A 27,773-nucleotide genomic window follows, 5' to 3' on the forward strand; every position below is an offset into this window, starting at 1 on the left:
ACACAACAGCTTTGAGAAGGATGCGTTTAGAAGGATGTACTGTTACTACCAGCTCAAATCACATTTCCAATATCACAAAAACAGCCTTTTTCCATCTTAGAAATATTGCCAAGCTTAGGAGCATCTTATACGTATCTGATGCGGATAAGCTAGTTTATGCATTCATGACCTCCAGACTGGACTACTATAATGCATTACTAGGTGGTTGTCCTGCATCCTCAATAAACAAGCTTCAGTTAGTCCAAAATGCAGCCTCCAGGGTTTTCACTAGATCCAGAAAATATGATCATATAACCCCAATATTATCATCCCTGCACCGGCTACCTGTTCAGTTTAGAATTAATTACAAAAAAGTATTACTTACATACAAGGCTTTAAATAGTTTAACTCCCACATATCTAGCCAGTCTTCTGATACGCTACAATCCACCACGTTTCTTAAGATCACAAAACTCTGGACTTCAAGTTGTTCCCAGAATTTCAAAATCTACAAAAGAGGGTAGGGCATTGTCAAATTTAGCTCCAAAGCATTGGAACAGCCTTCCAGACAGTGTTCGAGGCTCAGACACAGTTTCCCAGTTTAAAAGTAGACTCAAGACACATCTCTTTAATCTGGCATATGCATAATTCATCCCATAACCTCATACTCCAGTACATCTATCCTGAATGGCAACTACGCTAATTCTTTCCATCTGTTTTTTATCTTTATACCCATCCCGAGGCATCTGGAGATTGTGCCAGCTTTAGTAGACAAAGACCAACCCTGCGAGGATCCTGAGGCATCCAGAGAAGGACCAGCTCCAGCTGGATTCTGCTTCATGATGGTTTGGAGCTACACATGCTGCTCCTGTGCTCCCAGTGATCGAGACGCCATCTGCCCTTTGCACCTGCTGACTCATCTCTATGCTGAACTGGCCTTCAAGCTAATTTAAAAAACTTCTGTTATATTAAACCTTCAGCTGCACAACACACATGATTTTATATAATTTTTATCCGTTATCACCCAGATGAAGATGGGTGCCCTGTTGAGTCTGGTTCCTCTCTTCTTTCTTCCTATTTTTATTTATTTATTTATTTATTAAAGTTTTTGTGAAGCTGCTTTGAGACAATGACCATTGTTAAAAGCGCTATATAAATAAAATTAAATTAATGGCATCTGTTTGAACTTGTTATCAGTATAAAACACACCTGTCCACTACCTCAAACAGTCACACTCCAAACTCGACTTTGGCCAAGACCAAAGAGCTGTCAAAGGACACCAGAAACAAAATTGTAGACCTGCACCAGGCTGGGAAGACTGAATGTACAATAGGTAAGCAGCTTGGTGTGAAAAAAATCAACTGTGGGTGCAATTATTAGGAAATGGAAGACATACAAGACCACTGATAATCTCTCTCAATCTGGGGCTTAAAGCAAGATCTCACCCTGTGGGGTCAAAATGATTACAAGAACTGTGAGCAAAAATCCCAGAACCACACGGGGGATATAGTGAATGACCTGCAGAGATCTGGGACCAAAGTAACAAAGGCTACCATCAGTAACACACTGGGACTCAAATCCTGCCAGGGACTCAAATCCTGCAGTGCCAGACGTGGCCCCCTGCTTAAGCCAGTAGATGTCCAGGCCCGTCTGAAGTTTGCTAGAGAGCATTTGCATGATCCAGAAGAGGATTAGGAGAATGTCATATGGTCAGATGAAACCACGGGGCCATGTATCGTGATATTTTGAGTGAAAACCTCCTTCCATCAGCCATAAAACATTACTGCTTTAGAGGAGATCTGCATGGAGGAATGGGCCAAAATACCAGCGACAGTGTGTGAAAACCTTGTGAAGACTTACAGAAAACGTTTGTCCGTTTGAGATGAAATTTTGTTATTGACCAAATACTTATTTCCACCATAATTTGCATATAAACTCTTTAAAAAACCTACAATATGATTTTCTGGTTTTATGGTGGTAGACTTAATTCTTTTTTGCCCCATTGTATATACACACACAGGCTGTTGTCACCAGCAGTGTCACCAGCGAATCACCCCTACCCATCACACTTCCTCCTCCATGCTTTACAGTACACAACCAAAAAAAAAGTGTCTTATATATAATTTCATTTTAGATTTTGACATCTTGAATCTTTTTCTTAAAACAACATTTTTTAAAGCATTGAATAAAATGATTTGTAAAAATAATACAAAATTATGAAATGGTAAATATTGTTTATTAATGTTATTAAATTATATATTAAAGCATAAAATATGATCAACATCTTATTTTTGTCATTTAAATAGTACTTAATTATGTATTTAAGATATATTTGTTTAAACAGATTATAATTTTTATGATTGATTTTAATTGTGATTATTTGTAATCACATCAATAGCTCTGTGTGTGTTCGTGTGTGTGTGTTAGAGAGAGAGAGAGAGAGAGAGAGAGAGAAAGACAAAAAGAGATCCACATCAGTTTGGAACATTTTCCTATTTTTGCCAATGTACACCACCATAATGGACCAGTGAATTTGAAATGATTGAAATAAACCAATCTAAATGTGATTGAAGTGATTTAATTTAAGGGATTTAACAAAAATGCACAATATGTTTGCAATATAACAAAAAATATGCATAACAACAGAAATACATCACTTTTTTTTTTTTTTACAAAGTCCCTCCATTTTTACAGGCTCAAATGTAATTGGACAACTGACCAATAAAACAATTTCATGGCCAGAAGTGGCCTGCTTCTTTGTTATTTCATGACAAATTAAGGAGATAAATAGTGGCCATCATTAGGCTGAAAAAATAGAACAGAGCCATAGCAAAACATTGGGAGATTTATAAACAATTTGGTACATTCTTAAATGCACCGGAATGCACTTAGTAACACCAAAAGGCACGGAAGACACATAAAGTGGATGATTTTTACTTTGGTGAAGAAAAGTCAGTAACCCACGAAAGGAAATAAGCATATAAGTGTCTAAGCTCACAATAAAGAGATGCCTTAGTAAATGTAAATACAGGAAGTTTACCTCAAGATGCAAACCCTTGATAACACTTTAGTTAAACTTTAAAAGTTTAAGTCGGACCAGAATGCTTAGGACAGAAGAATGTGAAGAAGGAAAAGAAGGACTAATGTTCCAATGTATCCCACATCATCATCAAACATGGAGACAATGTTACAGCATGGGCATGTATGGCTCCAAATGGAACTGAGTCACAGGTGGTTTATTTAGCATGTGGTTGCTGAAGTAGTAGAATGAACTCTAAAAACATGTATATATTTATACTTTCTGGTCAGCATCAGTCAAATGCTATAAATCTGCTAGGACCGGCCTTCATACAACAGATGATCCAAAATGAATCACGAAAGCACCAAACATTTCTAAGAAATGTGTTTAAAGGCCATATCAGTCACCTGAACTTAACCCAGTTTAGCATGCTTTTTTATTTATTAAAAAATAAAACTGAAAGACCCACAAACAAGCAGCAACTGTAGATGCTGTAGTAAAGCAAAGCACCTTAAGAGGAAAAAATCCGCATTGTGTGATGCTCATGCTGCAAAGTTTTGGCATTTATTATCTTAATATAATAATATTTTTGCATTATCCCTTAAATTAAAGCTATAGGTCTATGCTTTAATCACATCTTGATTCCTTCATTTCAGATCTGATTCTGGTGGTGAACAGATGGCAAAAATATGAAAATTGTGTCCTTGTCCAAATACTTATGTACCTGACATCCACAAAAATGCATTTAGGCATCTTTCTGATAAAAGTCACGAGATTCAAATGATGTCATCCCATTCCCTTCTATTAATTTAAAAAGATTTTTTGCATTTTATTTGAATTGAGGATCACAATAAGTTAAACAAAGAAAAACAAGAAAAATATCCCAGTCTTAGAGGCATTAAATGTATTACATAGCCAAGACTTGTATCACTTAGGATAACATTTCCTCTAATTTCCAAGCCAATGCCAGAGCTTAGATCTCTGTGCCCAAGGTAGCACATATGAATGAAGCTTTGAGCAGGTCTCAAAGGGCAACATTTTTAAAGCTAAATTCATTGTACGTGAACGCCCTTTATTCCATATTATGACAAAAATCATCTGTGCATTCTAGATTCAGTGACAAATGATAATTTTACAAAGAAAACCACTATTCAAAGCTTCACACCTGCACAGTTGAAATAAAAGCACTTCATGTAATGTATACAAAGTATACTAGATAGTTTTTGGTATAATGTTCATTACTTTAGTTTATGTCATTAATAAAGAAACATGTGCAGTATATATCGCTCTGACAACATCTAATCAAGAGCAACCAAGCTGCAGGTTTCTCTTCTTGTGAGAACAAAACGTCAATTAAAATATCAAGTAGAAATGCAACTGGCACTCATCATAAAAAGCCACACAGTTGACTGCCCACAAACAAGGCAAATCTAAGAGTGTATGCTCGTCCAAAAAAAAAGAAATAGGTAAATTAAATTTCCAATAAAGCTTAGCATCCAGCACTTAGTGACAATAATAATAATAATAATAATAATAATAATAATAATAATAATAATCAGTACTCATAGCAAGAACACACATTGAAACACTGAAAACATTCACAAATTGCTGTCATACATAAAATAACTTTTTTTTTTTTACTGTTTGTGCTCTTGCAGCTAGAGACAACAGAAAGGTGAAAATATCTAAATAGATGAATAATCATAGGTTTAATAAATAACCTATCAACCAAAATAAACAGACAAATTTCACCTAAAGCATGCGCCAGACCTAAGGTATTTTAAACACAAACCTTTTACGTTTTTAACAAACTAGACATCAATAATATAAGGAGAAAAACATTCTTAAAGAGGAATGGAAAGTAACAGAGAACAAGTAGAGATATTAAAAAGAAATATCACAAAAGATCAAAATGGTGTGATCCATGAGCCATACATTTTTAAGTCCAGATGTAACAAATACGTTTTGAGGAAGGAATGGCTCTCCCTGTCAAATTATAGAGGTTTCAAGATTTCAGAGGCAGAAGGTAAAATTCAATCCAAGAATGGAAAAAGCAAAATGCAATAAGCTAGTAAGGGACAATTCAGAGAAAGTGATCAATAGCAGTAAAGACTTATACCTATTTTAGTTGGCTTCACATATTCAACAATTCCACAACCTTTGAGTCCTATATAGCTCACATGTGCATATACATTCAAACATTAACACACTTACAATCACCTCTCACTGAATATTATCTTAATAAATCAAGCCTTTCCCCTGACTAAGACATGGAATGCAAGTTATATGCAAATATTAAAGATAAAAAAAGTAATAATACAATTAATTCAAAAATGAAACAAAAACACTATCTCTCGTGCTCCCTTGAAAGACTTTCTTGAAGGAGAAACTAAAATTACAGCTGACATTCATTTCTGCATAGTGTTCTCTTTCTAGCCATTGTCTTTTATAAACACACAATCATCAAATATACACATCTGATTTTTGCACATGATCTAAGAAAAAAATAATTGGCAAAGAAAGAAAAAATTTAAAAACATACATTATAATCAGCAAACTCTGCACAAATATATAACAGTCTTGAGGAACTGTATATTTAAAGGTAAGAGCGGTTACCATAATTGTAAATTGGAATAAAAATGTAAACCACAAAAACAAGGAATTGACAGGACAGTCAATATTTAAAGTGCAAGTCTGTGGCAGTTTTTGTTTGTTTGTTTGCAAAAAAACAATGTGCTCAAAACTGCTGAAAGTCATTTGACATACCCAGATTTTATATAGTTAACACAGCAGCCAGTGGTAACTGAGTAAGGAGCCGGTCATAGCCTTTCTTTCTCCAGGCCCTCAGCAGGGTGTGATTGATTAACAGCAACATCCAAGACACTTTTATTCCCTCTGGTCAGAAATAAATTATACAAAACACCATGTCTCAACTCATCTGGTCCTTAGGATGAAAGAAGGAAGAAGATGAAGCACTGGCTCAGACACACATTGCAGGATAAAGAGAGGATTCCCTTCTCTTGTTTGGCTGTCAAATCTTCATCTCTAGGCTTGGTACGTGTGCATGTGGCCTCCTTTACACACAGAGATCTGACTCTTACATTTTAGGCTGACACACGTGTCAGACGGTGCTTCAGGATGGAACACACTCCTGGCACACAACTAGGAAATCCATGCAAATTCTTTATCACTTCCCGCTCTGGTCTCACCTTCTTGCACTGAATCACTCTCCTCCTTGGTATCATCTGTGACACCTTCATTGCGCTGAGCCATATCTGAGTCATCCGGCCATTTTGTACCTTCTCCATCTTCACCTGTTTCCTCCATTAGCTCTGCTTCAGGGATCATCTCTTCTTCACCATCATTGGGGAAACGGTGATTGCCAGGGTACAGAAGCTCTTCCTCCTCTCCATTGTGGTCTAGCAGGGCGGCCATACCACGACCTGAGCACTCAGTACAAACACCATGACGACGGGAACCATGTTTGATGCCTACACTGGCGGCTGACATGAAGACTCGACTGCAGACCTTACATACATACTTTTTATCCTTACTGTGTACCTGAGAAGGAAAAAAAACAGGATATTCAAATTGTAATAACTTATCTTCCATGAGTTCAGTCATTGTACAATCACAAACAGAAGGTCTTGTGCAACATTGGAACACTGGCCATACAACCAGATCAGTACGGATAAGATATATGTTTACACAACAAATTCTTGTCTCATCCATACATTTCTGTGACATAATTATAGTGGATGTATTTGCTTAGCTACAATTAGATTAAAATTAGAAAAAGAAACAGATGAAAATTAAATAAGCTTTAAGAGCTTGCAATAAAAACATACAGTACCTCCTCTTAGCACTGTTATGCTAATAGTAAACAGCAAAATGCTGACACTTATTTTGAATATTTGAAATTAGCTGTTGTGGCAATCAACAAACTTTGTTGCTTATGAATTTCTTAATAATCATGCACTACATTATTAGCTGGCCTTGTAAAATTACTTTTAACTGCTTTGTGACTAGATTCCTCCATGCTTTATATATTTTTTGTTGCTCATTTTGTCATCTTGAACTTCTTTTTGGTCAGTTAAATACAAGACTGTGCCACATTTATCACTGTAAGCTCTTCCAAAAGCTGTATGGTGTAATAACATCCTGCTTTATTTTTGTAATCACTTTGGGTAAAAATATGTTTATGCTGTCTCAATAAATGTAAATGTTTTGCATGTATGAATCTGTGCACTTGGCAGTGCTGCCCCCTGCTGAGTATCCTGTCACACTGCACTGCTCTCAACACACCAGTGTATGCCGTTTCATGTGCTCACGGCGGGTGAACTTCTTGCCACAGATTTCACAGGGGTAGGGCCTCTCGCCTGTGTGAGAGCGCATATGCCTCTTCAGGATACACTGGTGCATGGCTGAGAAACTGCAGTACGGACACTTGAATTTCTTCCTGATCACTGTGAAGTCATTTACTGTAGAGAGAAAAAAGAGAAACATTCAGAGATGGTTTAAACATTCGTGAAATTTCATTAGAGTAAGTTTAACCAATTAATGCAAGCTGATTTACAGATGGGGCACAAATAACTAAAGTTATGCAACATCAACTTTGTTGGAAAAAAATCTTTATACTTCTGTCATATGATGGTGTAGAAATTATGTTTTGGGTTGTCTATTTGTCCATCTGAGATTCTTGTTAGCTTGATTTCTTTAAAATGAATGAGTAAAATAAGTTAAATAATGAGTTAAATAATTCTTTTGACAAAGCAGCTTTGCAACAATGTCAATTGCTAAAAGCAATATACAAATAAAATTTTATGTTTGTAGGATTTACACTAATTAAATGTTGGAATTGAGCAGGGTCAAAATCATAGCATGGTCAAATATGTGAAATTGCTTTTCTTTAGTAACTTCCTTTCAGTTTAAAATGTGTTTTTAGTGGATTTAATCATACATGTTAGTAACAAAAAGATTTAACTTGTTGGTGGAGGAATCCTCATCCATGCTGTTGATAGTGGGCTCTATCTGGTAAAATGTTGCTGCCTTCAACCTTTTCATAACAATTTTACTTACAGTTGTGTTGATTCAATGCCTATAATCATAGACAGATGATAATAAATTGTGTTGCTTACAAAAAAAATTTAAATTATAACATATGATCCTAATTACATCATAATAAATTATTAAATAGATCTTTCTTATAATGTTAATGCTTAGGTTATAATCTCTGAAAATGCATGAAGTGTTATCAGCATGGTTGGTTAGAAATAGGATATATACCATAATTAAAAAATTAGACAGTTAGGTAGCTTAAAAAGTCCCTGTAACTAGTTACTAGTCTAACAGCCTTATTTTATCCTTTTTGGTTTAAAAGTTTTAGTATAGTTAGTTTTTTTTTTTTTTTTTTTAAATCTTCTAGAAATTGTTAATTTCAAGACTTCCACACTAGTTGTTCTTTGCTTACATTTTACATGCTTATCTTTTCCTCGTCTTGCTCTAACATTTTTTCATCATTCCCTCACTTGCTTTCCCATGTTTTCTCTTTCTTTTCCTGTTCTGTATCCCTGACACGTTCTTTGGAGGTTTCTCCAGTTCATCTCCTATGTTGTGACAAGTTGACCACACTGTGCCTTAAAAACTTGAGTGTTTTCTCTCCACTCTTTTAGTGCCCCTTTTGCATAATGCCCATGACACATTAAATATTTTATTGAAGCCACATAAAAGAAGGATACATATGGAGACTGAGATAAGGCAGTGATCCTTAGGATATGTAGAATTGATATCCATTAAATGTGTGGAAGAACTTGAGTGTCTTCTTGCCTAACATCATTGTCTGAAATCACTAATGCTCTTGTGGGACAAATCCCCATCTCGAAAAAGTCTTTCCAGCAGAGAGAAGGCTAAACTAAATGTTTATCAAGCACATATAGGTGTGGTAGTGTCCACATATTGACATATTTTGGCCATAGTGTGTAAACATGCTATTCATTGCTCAGTGACAAAATGTATTTATTTAGTTAGTTTTTTTTTTTGTTGTTTTATTCGTGAGAACACTCTGCTAAGCTCACCTAATTTAACTAGCAAACCCTATCTTAAAGGAGTTTCCCGTGCAACCACAATTACAAGAAGCACAATGTTAAAAAAACTAAACTGATTTAACCATGGTAAAATATAAATCTGACCATGAGCACTCAGCTGTGACCTTCCAGTGTAACAAACTGGATTAAGAAAGACTGAAGTAAAATGTAAGATGTAAGAAAATAACTTAAGCAAACAATGAGCAGTTTTGTATTTTTCTTTTTGGATGTCTGTTCAGATAGTTTGTCCAGGCTGACACAACTATTAAGCACAAGAGGACAGTAATATGTATAATGAATGTCAATCATAAAAGCTTAGCTGATGACCAGTTATGCTTTTTACAATGTCCATATATGTAAATGCTTACAAAAAAAAAAAAAAAATTCTGAACCTGTATTCAGAATGAAATATTTCAACTTATAAAATAAATTGTTTTTTTGCATAGGCAGCCATTTAGAGATGCACATGATAGAGATAGCACATTCTGAAAGCTTGGAAGCTTTCACATAAGTTCTACATTTTTAAATATTGTTTATCAATTATATACTTTTTATACTTTTTTAAGTATAATTAGGGTAAAATGTTTTTCTAAAAAAAGCTATTATTATATAATGTATTATAACTTATATATATATATATATATATATATATATATATATATATATATATATATAATTATTTATTTTAATTGTGTGTTATTGCACAACCAGTGGCACTTTAGGCCTAGTTAAGTACAGTATATTATGTATTTATTAGGAAAAAGAAGAATTTGTCACATACACATTAGATCACAGTGATTTTTTTTCTTTGCATATTTAACCAGGAAATAAGAATGTGTATTGCATAGATACTACAGTCACAGCAATGAGAAAATAGTATAAATTTTACAGTCAAACACTGTGTTACATTTCAAACTCAGGTTTGAATACAGTTATTAACAAACCCACTCCAAAAGGTTTGGATCTTGTCATAATTAAAAGACATATAAATTACAATGTAACCTATATCAACCACAAAAAGAACAATTTAAAAGTGTTGGCAAATATTTTGATAGACAGTAGTTTAGTAAACTATGAATAAATGAACAGAAGAGAAATTAAATTGACCCCACTTTGATCTCACTTTGCCTACAAAACAGCATAAATTCTTCTATATACACTTAGTTTTTGAAGGAACTCAGCAGGTAGGTTGTTCCAAACATCTTGAAGAACTACTGTAATCACAGATATTCTGATATGTAGGTTCTTCATGTAATCACACACAGACTTGATGATTTTGACCCAAAGGCTCTGTAGGGGCCAAACCATAATTTCCTGGGCTCCTGGTTCTAGAAAACTGTCCGGTCTGCTTGTATTTCTCAGTGTTAAGGACAGCATTCATCTTAGCCAAATCTCCAAATCCATTGGCAGAATTGAAGCCCCAAACTAGCATGGAACCCCCACCATGCTTCACTGATGTTGAAGGGAAGTAAGCATCTGTCTTTCATCTGCTGCAAGTTATCTTACAGTAGCTCTAAATCACCCAGGTTAAGCCTTCAGCTGTTTCTGTTTCAGTAAATGAAATGTTTCTGTTTCAGTTTTAAGTTAATGTTTCAGCCTACATATGAAATTGATGGCAAATAGCACCTGCTTGGTGTAACTGGTTAATCCTACATCTGACTATGATCCTACATAATCCTGGCTTTGTGCAAGTGTAAGAATTAACGCTGGTTTGAAACCACAGGGTAGTCACACTGGATATTGATCGATTTAACTTTTTCTTCTGCTGTGCTAATTTTGCATTTTGAATAACAGATTAAAACGAACAATTAAAATTTATATTTTGAAAGCATTCTTATATACAGTGTTGTGTGAAAGTTAGTATCCCCTCTTGTAATTCTAGGTGTTTTTGTGTAAAAATATAATAAAAATGATCTGATTGTAGTGGGTACTAATATTAAGCAAATACAACCTCATAAAAACAACATATAACGTTTTTCACAGTTTTTTTTTTTTTCGTCTGAGATTTGGATAATACTGAGACTTTCTGCGATCAGATTTTTATTTTTTTTTACCATGTTTTATGACAAAAACTCCATAGAATTCAAAGGGGGGTACTACATTTTACACATTATTTTTATATATACACAGTCAAAAGTTTGGACACAAGGTCTAGACATTCTAGAACATTACTGTATTTTTTCAAAACAATGGAACACATATGCCATTCGGTATTTAAGTAATAATAACAACAACAACAACAGTTTGTTTTTTTATTTTAAGACACAATAGTCAGCTGTTCAGGAATATTTAACAAATAACAAGAACAGTATTGTCAAACGCATTTTACAAAACCCATTAAGCACCATGATAAATCGAGGTAAGTTTTTGGTTCTTACAAGATATAATCCATATAGATATAATCAGCTGACCATGTATCTTAAAATAAAACCTGATTGTTGTTGTTACTTATTTACTTTATGCCACATGTTATTTTATAGTTTTAAAATCTCCAGTATTATATAATATTCCAGTTATAGATTGTAGAAAAATAATTCCAAACTTGTGTCCAAACTTTTACTGGCATTACCATTAAAACATTATACTCAACACATTATCATATGAAATGTCTCTTCTTCTGTAAAACTGTAAAATCCCATCAGCATTTGTATGTTACAAAAAAATATTCTCTTTCCCTAGAGACTTAAAGAAAAGCCATAGCTGTACAAATGTGCAAAAAGCTATATTTATATGTCAAAAAATTATTTCAGGTGTTCAAAGGATCTGAAGGTATTATCAGTAAAGAAATGTAAATACTTTGATATTTCTTTCAACAGCCAGATCAGGAGTCCAATGTACTGTAAATGGTCTACAAAGGAAGATCTGGACTAATGTAATTTGGTGGCCATAGAAGTTTACTGACCATAGAAATTTGAATTTTTTCCTTTTGTGCATTTTTTTGCCTTTTAAAAAAAATCCTTTTAGCAGAATTATTGGTCGCCAATCTTTGTACATCGTTGTTAGTGGAAAGTGATTCTGTCCACACATATGCAACACCTGAATCTTGACAAAAACGTGAGCTAAAGATTTAGCAAGATACATTTGGACAAAAACTCAATACTTTTATTACACACTGCGTAAGGGTATGCAACTGGTCCATTAATGAATATTTTGTATGCTGTCTACATAGCTACTGGACTATGCTACTTTGTTTTTTACGTTTCACATTAAAATGATAGAATTTTCATATACATTTTGTATGTTAATTTATATATCTATTTTAAAATTATTTTTATAGTTTACACAACTTTTCTTTTTAAGATTCTTTGTTATAAGTAGCACATCATTACTTCATTAACACGGGGTACCCCCATTTTTCACACTTCTGGGGGTACATGCGGCAAACTGACAGGTGGCATTGATGGTTTCACAAATTGTTGTCCACTAACTTTTTATCTTGAGAGGTAAAAGAAGGGCAGAAATTTATTTTACAGTGGAACCTTGTAGTAAAAATTTAACAAGTTTCCGGGGGAGAGTTCTTCATGAGAAATTTCATATTGCAAAATGCATTTTTCCTTTGAAAAAAATGTAAATACACACAATCCGTACCAGCTTCCCCAAAATATTACCAATATTGCCAATTTCCAACACTACAATCATATTTTTGCATACAAAAACAATCAAAACATTTTAAAAAAGTCACGTAAATTGAGTAAAATATAAAATAAATATATTTAACCTAATATAACCTTACGATTCCTCTTGGCACCAGCAATTTTAAAAACAAAATTGAAAGTGGTGAAGACGAGTGGTGCCATATCCTCACTAAATATTGCACGCGTTACTTAGCCACTGTTATGCGCTAAAATGCCCCCCTGCCACATACTGCCAACATTCCACAATCACAATCTTCAAAGAAAAGCAAAGCAAAGAGATTGTTTTACTTTTCCTGAGATCAGTTATATAAATACAGTCGCATTCAGTAACAGGATGTGATTATTTTCTAAATAGCAGCAACATCAACCATACTGTTGATACAGAATTTATATTGAATAAATATTGAATTTATATTGGTTAATATTTTGCTGCTCTGTCTTCTTTGCATTGCTATGTGTGTATTTACTTAATGCTCAGATCACATTTATAAATGCACTCTAAACACTATGCTTTTAAAAGTAACAAACTTTTCCCTCCTCTTTTCCTTATACATAGGGAAAAAAAACATTGTTTTGTGTTTAGCCGGTGCCATGCCGATGAGCAGCTTTATTTCTGTTGCAATATACTCAGATCACAAAAACCAACAAAAAAAAAACAACAGAGCACAAAAATATACCCACTTAATAAACGCTGCCTTTTGTGGTGTGCGGTCGCGCACCGATGTACTCATTTACATTTACATTTTTTTTTACATCTTTACTCAGTTTTGTTTCAGTCATGATATACTATAACATGTTTTTGCTGTGTAGTTTTTTTTTTTTGTGTACATAAGAATTGCATGTCAATTAATGTTTCAGAAACCAATTTTTATATTTGTTTTTTTCCCTGGCCTCAGTGATCCCTATTTTTGGGTGTGAACAGCTGAGGCATCAATAGGAGTGCTGGGGAGCCCTGGTGCCACCTAAGACAGTACTTGAGCCAGCCTTACATATTTATGAAAAGTTATGGATTATACAGTGAAACAGAGGCTCTGCTGAAAAAAGAAAAAACTTTACAAATAAGAGGTCTTTCTGAGTGTTATAATTTAGTTGTTTTGCTATGGGCACACTCCCAAGACTTTCATTCCATCAGTTCAAGTGTTCAAAACAATATGTAAGGTTTGTTTATTCTTCATTTCACTGTTTCCTGCTACAGTTTGAAAATTTTATTTTCTTGTATGTGTACTTTGACATGAGTATGTAAATAAATAAAATTAGGTAAAGATTTAAAATTTACACAAATTTAAGAAGAGGCCTGAAGAACTACAGGTCTTTAGAAAGGCCTCTGACCCCAGAGGGTGTGTGTATGCTTTACATTGTAAAGCACAAACGGTAACACTAAAATTACAACAACCAAGAATGAATAGCGAATTAAGAGGCCCTGATTATACTGCATAAATATTGTTTAGTACAGCATAATCCCTTTAAAACATTCTATACACAAATGTAAGACAATTTACAATATTTTTTTATTTATTCTAATTTTGTATTCCGAAAGTCTATTTTTCTAGGTTTTTATATTTAAAATATAATGTATTTAGATGTAAAATAATAAAAAATAATAATATCAATAAACAAATACAAACAGAAATACGCTATATAACAATTAATTCTTTGTACAAATTGTTAAAATTGTCAGCTAGTGAACTTGATCGTTTGTCCAAGCAACATTAAACCAATGTTTTTTTTAAAAACTGATTATTGTACAGTAAATGTCAGTAGCTCTGGTTCAGATTTTTCATGTTTGTTGTATAAAGTACTCGGATGTGGGAATATACATCACCGAAGTATTTCTTCGATACAACATATTGTTATGACCTTCTATGACTTAAGCTCTATTTGCAATTAAATACTTCTGCCAAAACCATTGCGTCACCCGGTAAACATTTGATGAATGACTTTGAACTTTGAATGCGACTGATTTATTTTGGCTACTGTCATTTTGCTGCGGCGGTAATGGGCATTTTGGTTAACTACCTACTGTACAAAACAACTTTGCAGCTCTTAGAGTCATAAACAGTGACATCACATGCTTTGCTGAAAGTAAGAGTAGTTAACAACTGCTGCGTTAACAACTTTTATGACCTACTCTAAGCTAGGAATATATTAAATCCTAAATTAACTTTGAGCACAATTCCTAGGATTGATTCTGAGACACTTAGTGAATATGATCCCTGATTTCTATATATGCAGTCTTTAATATAAGTAATTAAAATTTTCCATAGCATTTCAAAATTATTTGTTTTTAATTTCTATGTAAATTTTCAACTATTCATAAAAACTATGTAAAACATGTAGACAGTTTGGATTGGAAGGCCTTGTATATTTTATTTTATTTGTATGGAACAAACAATCTTTAATCAATCTTTATTGAATATTCATGCCTGCTGCTGTTCTGTAGATTAATGTGAAAGGACTTTGGTTGCTATGTCATACTGGGCTCTCAGTTATTCTCAGGTATTTTACATGCCCTCACCTCAGACTCTGCAGATAAGTTTGCTCCAATGACCTGTGCTTTGTCTTATAGTGGTGCTTTATATCACTGCCTTTTCTAAGTACCATGGTTTCAGAACATATTACACAAACTTGTTTTAAACTTTCATCAGAACGAATAAACATATATTGATCTAATTTAATCAACTTTGAATGAACAGTTTTCATACTTTACTTTCATTTTTGTGGAGTAAGTACATAATATTTTGTTTATGTTTCACACACTCTGTCCATACATGGTAAACTGTCGCATTGATTGGCTCTGCTGAGGGATGCATATAGCCATGTTTACTTTAAGGGCAAAAAGTGAATATAAAATATTCTCTTTTATCAGAAAAGCATTAGGGTTATCAGTCTCTAATAGATTTAAATGCACAAACATGGTGGATGTGTTTTCAGAAAATTATTTAAAATAAGAGGCAACAGTGAGGTCAAGTGTATGTAAAAAATCCTAACATGCAGTCACTGTTCCAATTATCCCAAGGGTGTTGAAGGGGTTTGAGGTACAAGCCACTCAAGTTTGTCCATGCAACTCTTGGCAAACAGAGAGAGGCATTATCATACTAGTTCAAATTTGGGACTTGGCAAAGACTTCTAAACATTTAGGGGACACAAGAATGGTCTTTAAACAAGCTGTCTGGTATACATTATATACTTTAAAGTTACATGTAGTAATTTGTTTACCGTAAACTTTAATGTAAATTGGGCAACATATTTGACTCACAGCTATTTTGTCCACAAAAGGCAACCACAGAAGAGCAAAAACACAGACATAATTTACTGTACCATTACTGGTCAACTGTTCCTTCTTAAGGTGCTGCACTTATGGCTATTACATACAGCAAGCCCAGTAAGGTTTTGGCCAATAATTGTGAGTTTTACTATGGGAGGCATGACTCTAATGGCCATGGGTGAGTCGCAGTGAGCTTGGTCAAGCTTAGCCAATTCCTGAGAGTATTCAGACAGACAGACAGATAGACTGATAGAGAAGATGGGCTCTGCTGAATAATGCCAACCAAATGGCACAAAATGGCACAGGTTCCCACACAACGGGTCACAATCCTATGTGGGGTCAACTAATTTACAAATGGAGCTTCAATGGAACAATACAATACCCTGTATTTTTCATACCTTTTATTTTTAATGTATTATTAATGTACTGTATTTTAAAATATTACCGAAATAATAATTTAATCACAACACATTTGAAATTATGTTTGAAAAATGAAGAGTTTACTATTTTATTGTTTTTACTATCCTGCAAAAAAAAAAAGTTAAGAAGTCAAGAAACAAACGCTCACACTTGACTAAAAGGCTAGTTTGGGGAATATTCTTTTGGCTTAATAGCATTACCCATATATAATTGACATCATAAAGTGTTTAAATGTTACGGTAGTCTGAAATTGTCATTTGGAACTTTTTAGGGTTGTCAAGGCTTGTGATCATTAGCTATTTGTGCAGTAGGTGGGCTGCAGAAAGAATATAGTTGGCAATGACTACAGATATTTAACCACCACCCATCCTAACCTAGGAAAGCTATACTGTATATTAAATCAATATCATAAAAAACAGTGTATACTTGTTATAAACAGCTAACACTCCCTATCAAAAGCAAAATAATTTAGGGGGAAAAGCTAATGAGATAGAAAGTTGTTTAATTTTCTTAAGTGAACAAGAGGGGCAAAGTGAACAGATGAAAGTTTGCGAGCAAAGCCAAACAATGTGAGAACTTGTTCCTATTACTAAAGTGCAAATACTGTGCTTTCAAAGTGTAATTTGCCCAAACCCATACCTAGCCACAAAAAGATACATTTTATATCTTTGTCTTTGCATAGGAAGATGTCTTAAAACAATACACACATCTGCATGTATTTTAATCATGTAAAATGATAAAAAATATATAAAATATAGATTTTAATGCACAAACAAACATTTTTACAAAAATTATACTTTTAAACATGTTTGGCATGTATTTAGTACAGAACTTGTACAAATGTCTTGCAAAAAAAAAAAGACCCTTGAGGAGATGATGTTGATGCTTTGCTGTTTCCATTATAGCTCAAAGAGTTAAATTATTAATTAAGGTGTCAAATGGAATGGGGAAGGGTCAGTCTCTGGTATGTGGATTGATAGAAGAGCCATCCACCTGTAAGCACAGCCTGATATGTGTAATGAGGTTCTTCTGCGTAGCAAAGACACGGGAGCAGGATGAACATGCATAGACTCCCTCTCCTGAGTGAACAGATGCCAGGTGACGATTGAGATCGGTGCGATCACGAAAGTGCTTGAGGCAATAAGAACACTGTAGGAGCTTGCACCTAAAGTGAATCGTTTTCTCATGGCGGTCGGCATTAGACTTAAGCGTGAAGCTGGCCGGACACCGTGAGCACTGATAGCGGGCACTTGGGGGGTGTTGCGCCTCAAAGCAGTCCACAGAGAGTTGCATTAACGAGAATGTGTGGTTGTACTCATGCTGCCTCAGCTGGAGCAGGCTGCTAAACAGTTGCTTGCACAGGGAGCATGCCAGCTCTTGTGCCACATGCACACCATGTTGCTTCTTTGCCATCTGATCCTCTACCGCTTGGCTACTGCCTGATGAAGAGAAAAAAGAAAAAATTTAACTAACACAAGGACCTTGTCTTTTTTTATGTGAAAAATAATATACTTGCACAGAAAGGAGGACAAATTAAGTAAGTGAGACCAGCTCAACCGTACACATACATACAAATACCTGCAGTATTACTTTGTTTGTCTTCTTCCTCTTGCATTTCTCCCTGTAAGAATACATGCACAAAGTGTTAATGCCAACTGATAAATAGACCAACCTGTATAGTGGAGTTTATTCTTAATGTATGCAAATTGATGCCAAACATGCAAAAGGAAAGTAAAAAAAAAAAAAAAGAATTACAGAACAAAAAACATTAAGCAAGACAACCAAAGACATATGCACAAGTACTCTTTTTAAAGGGACATAGTGTCCTTAGAATGTCAGGGGTGTAAATTGTCTCAACAGTACAGTATTTAACTTTGTGTGTGAGAATCAGAGTATTTACAGATACACTTTGCTTTTTGACTCTCACTCTAAATGAAGGTCTAAGCTATGCTTGGGTTTTATATTATGATTCTCACCTTTTCTCTCATTCTCTCTCCATAAAAACTCATTAAGACCACAATACGTGCTAAACAAACAGATGGCTTGTTCATAGACATGGGGTAGCATCTTTATAATTGAGGGCTTGTGAAACCAAATGCCACCTTGACACACACACAGGACATTTCCTGGACAAGTATAAGAAAACAGAAATGTCTCCCTTGCTGCTTTCCATTCCCACTGCAACCTATGCCCTCATACTATCTGCACCCTTTCACATACATCTGCTAGAGCTTCCTTGGGGTAAGAATCACATGTAAACTTCTACAGTGAATTTTGTACCGTTTCACTGCCTAATAACATATGGAGTGATGTTTATTCTTATTTCCTAGGGTTAGGAAACAAAAATGAGAAAATGATAATGCAGTTAAATTTTCTATAAGAATGCAACATGAAGACAAAGAGTATTAGTGCAAAAAAGAGAAAGGGGCTTCTAGCATCATTGAACAAAGTGTTTGTGCTTCCCCAAGCACTTACCTTGGGTAGTGAGGGCTCTGTGTCCTGCTTCACATCTTGATTTTCTGAGCAATCCACGGCCAGAGCCAGACTGAAGGCCCCTGGGGGCTGCAGATGAAGAGGAGCGAGAGTGGATGAAGAAGAGGACGGAGATGTCCTGCATTTGCTATGGCCACCACTGGAGCAGTGAGAGCCTGGGAAGCACAGGAAAGGAGTCTCACCCACCTGCACTGAGATCAGTCGCCCTCTTCCACATTGGGGAGTGGGTTGACCGGGAGTTTAAATGTCAAGGGTTGTCTGGGGCCAAAATTGTCAACCAGATAAGGAGCAGAGGGAAGGAAAAATAAAATTTTTCCTTGCCATTGCTGCTTCTTTCTTGGTCATTAGGGATAAATCAAAATCTATTCAGATTTCTATAACACTGTGCTGTGTGCTTAATGGTAAAAGTGCTAAATAAATATAATTTTACTGCTATTATAAAGTTATAGCAATAGTGTGGATAGAGTTGAATTTTGTCTCCCTTTTGGGTTTCCATTTGTCCCATGCAGTCATGTGTGTAATTTGATCTTAATTCCTCTGGACAGAATTGGAAGTTTTCATTTAAATTTGTTGGTGTGCTTGCACTGACATCACTTTTAATCATGGTCCACAAATCGTCAATAGTGTTCATTCACCAAAAGCTAAAGGTTAGCCTTTAAGAACACATACAGGAGGCCGACAATCCAAAGAGGACTTGACCAAGAAGAATAGAAGATAAGTGACAAAGAAAGTAACTACAGTATGTATGGTCCAAAGTTTACCTCACCACATTTATTAATGATATGATAAAAGATGCCGGATGAATTCTAAAATGTAGGTTTAAGTATTATCTTCTCAAATTCAGCCAAATGCTTTCCCAAATCAATTTTATGATAATAAGGCCAGTATGGACCCGTGTTGCTGACTTTTGATGTACAAGCTTGGGCATTGTTTTTTTGTATTGACAGTCTCTTCTTGTAAGCATGAGCTTCCGAACTCTAAATACCTGCTATTTTTTTAAAGCCCACAATAACAGGTATTATAATATAACAATATTGACCATTGTTGTTAATAACATTATTCAATATTGTTATAATACCTGCAATTTTGGGCTAAAAAAGCTACAAGCTAAAGAAAAACATGACCATCTCTTCTATTGATATGTTTAAGTTTGATATGGTAATCATATTCATTACTGTTTCAGTGATTGGCAGTTGTTTACAAAGTCTCAAGTCTTTAAAAGGTCTACCAATTATTATCAGCAAACAAATCAAATAAAGAGTGCACTGTCCAATAAATGATGACAATTTTGTGTGGAAAACCAACCTATATTGACATTTACTCAAGAGTGGCTCAAGACGACATGATAAAAGCTAATTGTCCAATGAGCCTATACTTATTGAACAAATTTTGTGTACCAGAATCTGCAAATATATTTAGAGAACTAAGGCATACAAGTGAGTGGAGAATTGTTATACAGATTTCAAAACAATATGAATAAAAAGAGAGAATGCCTTACTGTAAAAAGATATTTGTTTCAGTTAAGTGTTAAATTTAACCAAATCAGATGGATTATATCAAATCATCACATATGCAAGTTCAAAACAATTATAGCATTTTAGCATCACTTGCAACATGCTTACTTCCTAATTGTCCTTTACATAAGCCTGGATGGCCTAAGCAAAAGAGACAGTATTTTGTCTATTTATTTTTGTGTATTTAATACACACACACACAGACACACACACAAAAAAATGAATAAAATAAATAAATAAATAAAAAATAGGTACAGAGCATTGGCCCTGAGGGGTACGAGTGAGTAGCCTATTCCTTTCATGTTTCTTCTCAAATAAAACATAAAGAATGTAAATTACTGTATGTACAAAAACCCACACAATTACCAAAGGGAGAGAGTGGGAGATTGAGTATGAAAAATAATTGTATTACTGTTTTGGCATTTAGTTTTGTAAATACTACTACAGAAAAAACTCACATAAACAGAGCCAATACGGTGTATATTTAAAACATTATGCAATTCAGTGAAAACAAAAAAAAAAACTGTCCAAAACAGGGGCTGCACTTAAATGTCGGAGAACGCAGACAGCAACAAGACTATTAAAGCTGTAAAAATACAGTAGCTGTAAGAATAATCATATTTGTATTTACAAATAATAGCAACTTGATATTTGGGATTTATCTATCTGTTTTTGTTGACTTATCAGGCATAAAAGTAGTTTTCAATTCTGCCTAGTACAATGCAGCCAAAATGTAAGAAGAATAAACCGTGGACATGGTGGACAATCCTGTAAATCTTGTATGCATATTTTCCAAAATAGCATTAAATGCAAAGCAACTTTACTACTTTATGGTCACACCATGTAGTGTCCTTGTTCTGGAATTGGGATTGATTTGGGATTTAGGTTTGTCTTAGAAGCTAGTTAGCTTTGTAGCTTGTGTTAGCCATGAACAGAGAGATTAGAGGAGCTACTGCATGACTCTGTCAGTGTGTTGGGGGAAGATTGTACTCATGTTACTTAGCATTAACCCAGATAGAACTACTTTGTTGGCACAACATCTGCAAAATTTTGGTAACCTTTTCTCAGTGCTCCAACGTTGACTTAACGTTCGGAGCATACAGTGTATTGGGCCTATGTTAGCGTCAGTGATTGGCCCAATAATGTCAAATTATGTCAAGGTTGAAAATTGGAAATTAAATTATATTGCTTTAGCTTTGTGCAGCATGCTCTCTTAATGATGCTATCACAATAGGAGCTCATATGAGGGTTGGTTACCATTCTAATACATACTGTTAATAACATTAAACAAACTATATATCTAACTCAGTGAATGTTTTTTAAATGATAAATGTTAAATTCTTTGTGCTTTGTGCTCAACTGTGAACACTGTTAAACAGGTGACTGAATGGCGCTTATTGCTAGGGAGGAACCTAAAACCCTACAGAGGCCAGGTGCTGCTGATTAAGTCCTGAAGCCAAGCTAAACACAAGCTAAAGTTTTGTGCCTCTTTGCTCCTAACAACAGGTGGGTTAATATTCCTCCAAATGAGATGTAAATACTGTACCCTTGAGTAAGACATAAGAGTGTTGAGAATCTGTGGTGGTAACATGCAGTTAATAGTTTTGTTGTAATGTAGTGAGAAAGATGTTTAGCTATGCACTATTATGCTAGGCTAATTGACCTGTGGACAGTGAATACTGTACAGTAGCATATGGAGCCATAGCGAGGTTAGAACCACAGGGATTGTTGCCATAGTACTGTATGTGCCAGAAACGTTAAAGGTCTAATATACAGTACATATTGTTTTGCTTTAGGGCACTGCATTTTTGTATGTTTATGCAGTTGTCGAATATATGTACTAAGGTAGTCAGCATTTACTGTTTGAATTCCTTTGTTTACTTTTTCATCTGAAGAAAAATGTGTGTGCTGTAAAACTGGAACTGCTGTTGAACTAAGTTGAGGCTATACTCGTGAAGCATTAGGGAAGTATCAAACTCATATAAAGCCGCTCACTCAACAAGCAGTTGATACAATCAAGCAGTGGTTTTACAGACAATTCCTGGTCCGTGTCTTTCTGCGAAATTTTCAGGTCCATATCTAGTTAAGGAAAGACTTGACACTGACTATGATATCTGTATTCCTGACCATAAATGCAAGACTTGTGTCTGTCACATCATTTTAAAAGCTTAGCATGCTCGCAATTTCATGTCTCATGAAATCTTCCCTGTTGGGTTGGTAGTTGTACCCCCACCTACCCCCCTCTTTTTTTATAACTATCACATTCTGAAATATTGTCAAATTTGCCTTTACTTCTAGGTAATTTTCCAGAATACAGGCCCTGAGAGTTTAATTTGTAAGTTACCTAGCATTTTTACCAGATGTGCCATCCCAGACGTCAGTTTTGAAGCACAACATAAAAGTTATCACAAACGCTTACAGTGTCAATGAAAGTAATTAAATGTCCACAGTAAAAAAGTGGTCATGAAAAAAAACGTGGGTTTTTCAAGCCCATGGAGTCCCCCTTGTTTACTGGTGACTAAGGTAAATCATTCATATCGGCTGTTTACATACTGTATTACGAAAGTTTTAATGCACTGACAGTTCCTGAATCCTATCTAGAATAGAACGCTCTGTAGATAATGTTGGTTAAGTCCAATTTGTGTCAAAGTTGGACTTGCTTAAGGGATATTGTCAAGTGCTTCTAAATTTTCAGGCATCGAAAATTTCTGCTTTTGTTACCCCCGAGAGTCTCTTGCTATACACAATTATATGCTTTAGACTTATAAATGCTCATGCAACATACCAATGGCTTATTACCATTGTCCTGGCAGATGTTTTAAACTGCTCAGCTTTTTTAGATGACCCTATGAGTGGCTCACTGATTTAGCTGTGCTTGAGATGAATAGTGTCAGCCTCTCTAACACTAACATTTGCCAAATGTGACTTTGTCCAGGCAACTGTTACCTACGTATTTTGACAAGCAAGTAGGCCAGAAGCAGATATGTACAGTACAGTGGATGCCAAGGTAACTGCCAATTTAAACTTTCCTATACCCTTAACTTTTCGTGAGCTATGTAGATTTCTTGGAATGGCAGGTTACTATTGTAGTTTTTAAAAAATCTTTCTACAGTCGTGGTTTTCCTTACCTTATCTTTATTCAAACCTTTTGTCTGGACTCCAGATTGTCAACATGTTTTTGACAGAGGTAAGGCTATTTTAAACTTGAGGTTGATGCAAGTGCTGTAGGTCTTGGAGCTACACTATTGCAAAAGAGATTTCAACAGAACTGACCATCCAGTGATTTATAGCTCATGCACGCTTAACAAACATCAGGTAACATTCTCTACAATAGAACAGGAAGCCTTAGCATTACTACTGGCCTTTGAAGTTTTTTGAAAGTCTATGTTGGTTCCAGTCCCCTACTTACTGATAATAACCCTCTGGTGTTCTTGTCCTGCAAGTACAATCATAATCAATGACTTATGGAATGGGCATTGCTGAAAATGGTGCACTCTCGCGCATCTAGGGAAAATTAAGAGATTCTGTTTGGCCTATGTTGTGTTAATTAAAAAACATTAAAGCAATTAATTAAAGAATAAAATAATTAATCAATTAATTAATCAAATTAATTGGCTAATTTTTTTTCCTGCAAAAAAAATTGCTTTGGCACAGTATGTGAGACTAGTTTTTCTTGTGTTTGGTGTCCATCCTGTTTAAATGGTCTGCGCATGTTACAGTAATTTCATGTCAATCTGTAAATAACAACTAGCCTACACCTTATACCACCTGTACTTCCCACCCAATTACACTGGCATCTTAAAACTGCTCCTGTGCTACTCTTACTTTGTGTGGTATTTTATATATATATACAGACCAAAAATGTATACACACTTTAGGAAAAGACAGACTTGTATAAATATTTTATTACAAAATGTATTGCTATACGTTATATACATTATATGTTGATGTATACGAGAATATGATAATAATACATCATACTATTTTTCTTTTCCTGGAGGGTGCATTTTTCCCCCTGACTCTCTCTGGGACATATTGCACAGACAAAAAAAAAAAAAAGAAATCATCAGTGGCCAATAAAAATAAACATTTTTGAAAATACCAAACTCGAAAAACTTTGAAAAATATGAAACAATACTTAGCTCAACTTACTTATTAAAATTCCAGGAACAATCATTTATACACTCTGGTGGTATAGTATCTTTATTTTTTTATCATAACTAAATATGTTTTGAAATTTACCTTTCTTATTTGGTTTCTTTAACCAGAGATCTGCTGTGGAGGATTGGGTCAGATGGGTGACGGATGGCCTTTTGGAGCTACAGGAGGAGCTTGAACAAGATGATGAAGTGGCTGTGGTGTTGGAGGGTACTGTAGACCTTGAGGGCCTGGGTGACTATGCAGCAGTTTTAGAAATGATGTTTGGTCTGTGCTCTGTACATCTAATTAGGACTGGACATGCACCTATGAAGCCATCTAAATGATTTTTATTGGACTTGGAGAGGCATGCATGCCTCAGATTCACATGATGAGAAACAAACTCTTGTTGCTCTAAACTCTCTTTCGTGTCTGACTGTAATGGGTATGACACGGGCAAGGCAAGGACTTACCGAAAAGGTGTAATTTTATTGGGAATATTGGGGTAGAAAAGGGTTAAAGAGAGAAAGAAAGAGAACAAAAGGGAGTGAAGGATGCACATGCACGTGAGCTGATCTGTGGGCACAGGCTAGTGGGCTCTGGTGGCGGGCATAGTGGGCCTGTGTGAGCAGCGGCTCCTGCAAGCTACCTGATATGGCTCCTCTCGTAAATGGCTGAACTGGCTTCTCCTAGCTCTCATTGGCGTGGCTGCAGGCACACATTTCCCGGACACTCCTTGTCTGGGCAGCTTTCCCGTCTGGGAACAGAAGCCTTGTCGTGGAACATACAGCGGCGTTTTTCTCTTTGGCAGCAGGGTCACAAAATCCAGCTCTGTTTGAGAGTTTGTGTGATGCCAGAGCCCCAGCAGTGTGCTCGCGGCTGTTCCTCAGTGTGGCAATCTTTGAAGTCCCGGGTGCATAGCAACGCGCCTCTCGCATGCCACTCCTGGCCCTTTTAGTGTCCGCAGTGCAACTCTACTATATGGTTTTCCTGGTCCGGGCAGAAATAAACCAACAGACAGGCAGCCCAAAAGACCCCAAGCTACACTCCCCACTATGTTTTATAGAGTGGGGAGAAGCCCAAGATCTATTAGCGAGGATTAATCACCAGCCGGTGTCCGTTTCTGCGGCCCCGCCCCCCTCCCACACCTGCAGTAGGGGTTGCCGACTACCTAGTGAGCTCTGCCGTAAGCAAGGAGCAATAGGAGATTTAGGCACACGCCTACACTGACACATTGAGGAAAAAAGACGAAAAACGTTCATCTTTGCTAGTTTTTAATAATGGTTATGATATTGTAATATAAATGAATCAGTAAGAGAATGATAAGCATCTGGTGTTATCCAGGTATTTTACTGACCTTTAAACAAAATAGAACATGTATATTTCCTGTTTTATGCAAATCACTATTTAAACTTTGACTTTTTTGGAAGAATAAAGTTTTAAGTAATTTTTGTGTTTTCACTGTTAGGCCAACTTTTTTATAGAAAAAAATCACTTAAACTAAGTATATCAATGAGCTACAATGGGAGACAACTTAATTTTTTTGAGTAAATGAAAAGTTGGGCTAAGTCAAACCTAGAGAAATCTAATTAATTGAGCCCATAACCACTATTTCAGCTGACCTATATATTTGAATTACTGATGATTCTGAAGTTGGGGCAACTTAAGATTTTGAACTGTTTACACAGCTGGGCAATGCATACACACACACACACACACACACACACACATACAAACAGTAGTACCTCAGCATTTGAACGCCCTGCCTTAAGATTTTCACAAAAGAAACTTGCCATGGAACACGAAGCATTTTCGCATAGAGCAAACGAACAGAGCTGGTCAAAACTGGTGCATAGCAACGCGCCTCTTGCATGCCACTCCCGGCCCTTTTAGTGTCCACAGTGCGACTCTGCTATGTGGTTTTTCTGGTCCAGGCAGAAATAAACCAACTGACAGGCAGCCCACAAGACCCTGAGCTACCCTCGCTTATCCATGTCTTAATGGACCTTACTTTGTGCACTGATGCGCTGTCATGTTGAAACAGGAAGGGACCATCCCCAAACTGTTCCCACAAAGTTGGGAGCATGAAATTGTCCAAAATGTCTAGGTAGGCTAAAGCATTAAGAGTTTCTTTCATTAGGAATAAGGGACCAGGCCTCATGACAAAAAAAACAACAACAACCCCACACTAGTTAACATAACTGCGTACCACCGCACAAAGCAAGGTCCATAAAAACATGAGTGAGCGAGTTTGGTGACGGTTTGACTTCAAACCGATAGAACACCTTTGAGATGAATTAGAGCTGAGACTGGGAGCCAGGCCTTCTTATCCAACATCAGTGTCTGACCTCACAAATGCAATTCTGGAACAATGGTAAAAAATTAACATTAACACACTCCTGAACCTTGTGGAAAGCCTTCCCAGAAGAATTAAAGCTGTTACAGCTGCAAAGGGTGTGCCAACATTATATTAAAGCCTATAGATGTTACTTGTGTTGCCTCATTAGTGCCATAGGTTGACTGCCTCCATGCCATGCTGTGAAGACCTGACCAAGTATTGAGTGCAAAAAAATATATATTGTTTTTCAGAATTTCCATATTGTAAATTCTTTTTTGATTGTTTTTAGGAGATATTCCAATATTAGATATACTGGATTTTGATGTTTTAATGAGCCTTAAAAGCACGAAAGAGTGCGATAGTATCTATCAAACTCAAATGAAAAGATTTGGGACTACTACCAGTCTTTTCAGATCTTGCCACCCATAAAAACTGAGTAATTGGGAATGAAGGTTCTTAGTCAGATAGGTAACCAAGAAACTAATGGTCGCTACAGACAGAAGGACAGCCATCACGGCAGCACTCCACCAATCAGACCTATATGGTACAGTGGCTACAGAGAAGCCATTCCTAACTAAAATGCACATGACAGCCAGCTGGGGGTTTGGCAAAAAGCACCTGAAGGCCTCTCAGACCCAGATAAAAAAAAATCCTCTGGTCTGACACACTTAAACCACTAAAGTTTATGCTTAATATCTCTAATCTATCTTTAAAAATAGTCCTCAACATTGATTTTTAAATGAGTAAAATAAATACATAAATTACCTTTTTTTTTCCTAGACCACACATCAATTATTTTTTCAGGTATATAATATTTAATAGATTAATAGCATATAATATTTTTTTTTATAGATTCAATATATTAAATTAGAGGTGCACTATTAAATTTTA

General features: G+C 35.5%; 1 protein-coding gene across 4 annotated transcripts in view; it reads right to left on the minus strand.

The window, feature by feature from the left end:
- Positions 1 to 2,548: 2,548 nt before the first annotated feature.
- The window catches only part of zbtb46 (zinc finger and BTB domain containing 46), a 134,639-nt gene continuing 109,414 nt past the window's right edge, over positions 2,549 to 27,773 (minus strand). For 2 of the 4 annotated variants that reach the window (XM_053483388.1, XM_053483389.1), the window contains exons 4-6: positions 18,876 to 19,048; positions 17,979 to 18,021; positions 16,515 to 17,839 (exon numbers count right to left, since the gene is read on the minus strand). In XM_053483388.1, the coding sequence (XP_053339363.1) occupies positions 17,355 to 17,839; positions 17,979 to 18,021; positions 18,876 to 19,048 (701 nt within the window). In that variant the 3' untranslated portion in view covers positions 16,515 to 17,354. Of the gene's footprint in view, positions 6,559 to 7,302; positions 7,479 to 16,514; positions 17,840 to 17,978; positions 18,022 to 18,875; positions 19,049 to 27,773 lie in introns of those variants that run through there. The other 2 variants (XM_053483390.1, XM_053483391.1) reach the window with 2 other exon arrangements.

This window comes from Clarias gariepinus, chromosome 22 (genome assembly GCF_024256425.1).
Source record: "Clarias gariepinus isolate MV-2021 ecotype Netherlands chromosome 22, CGAR_prim_01v2, whole genome shotgun sequence".
Classification (NCBI taxonomy): domain Eukaryota; kingdom Metazoa; phylum Chordata; class Actinopteri; order Siluriformes; family Clariidae; genus Clarias; species Clarias gariepinus.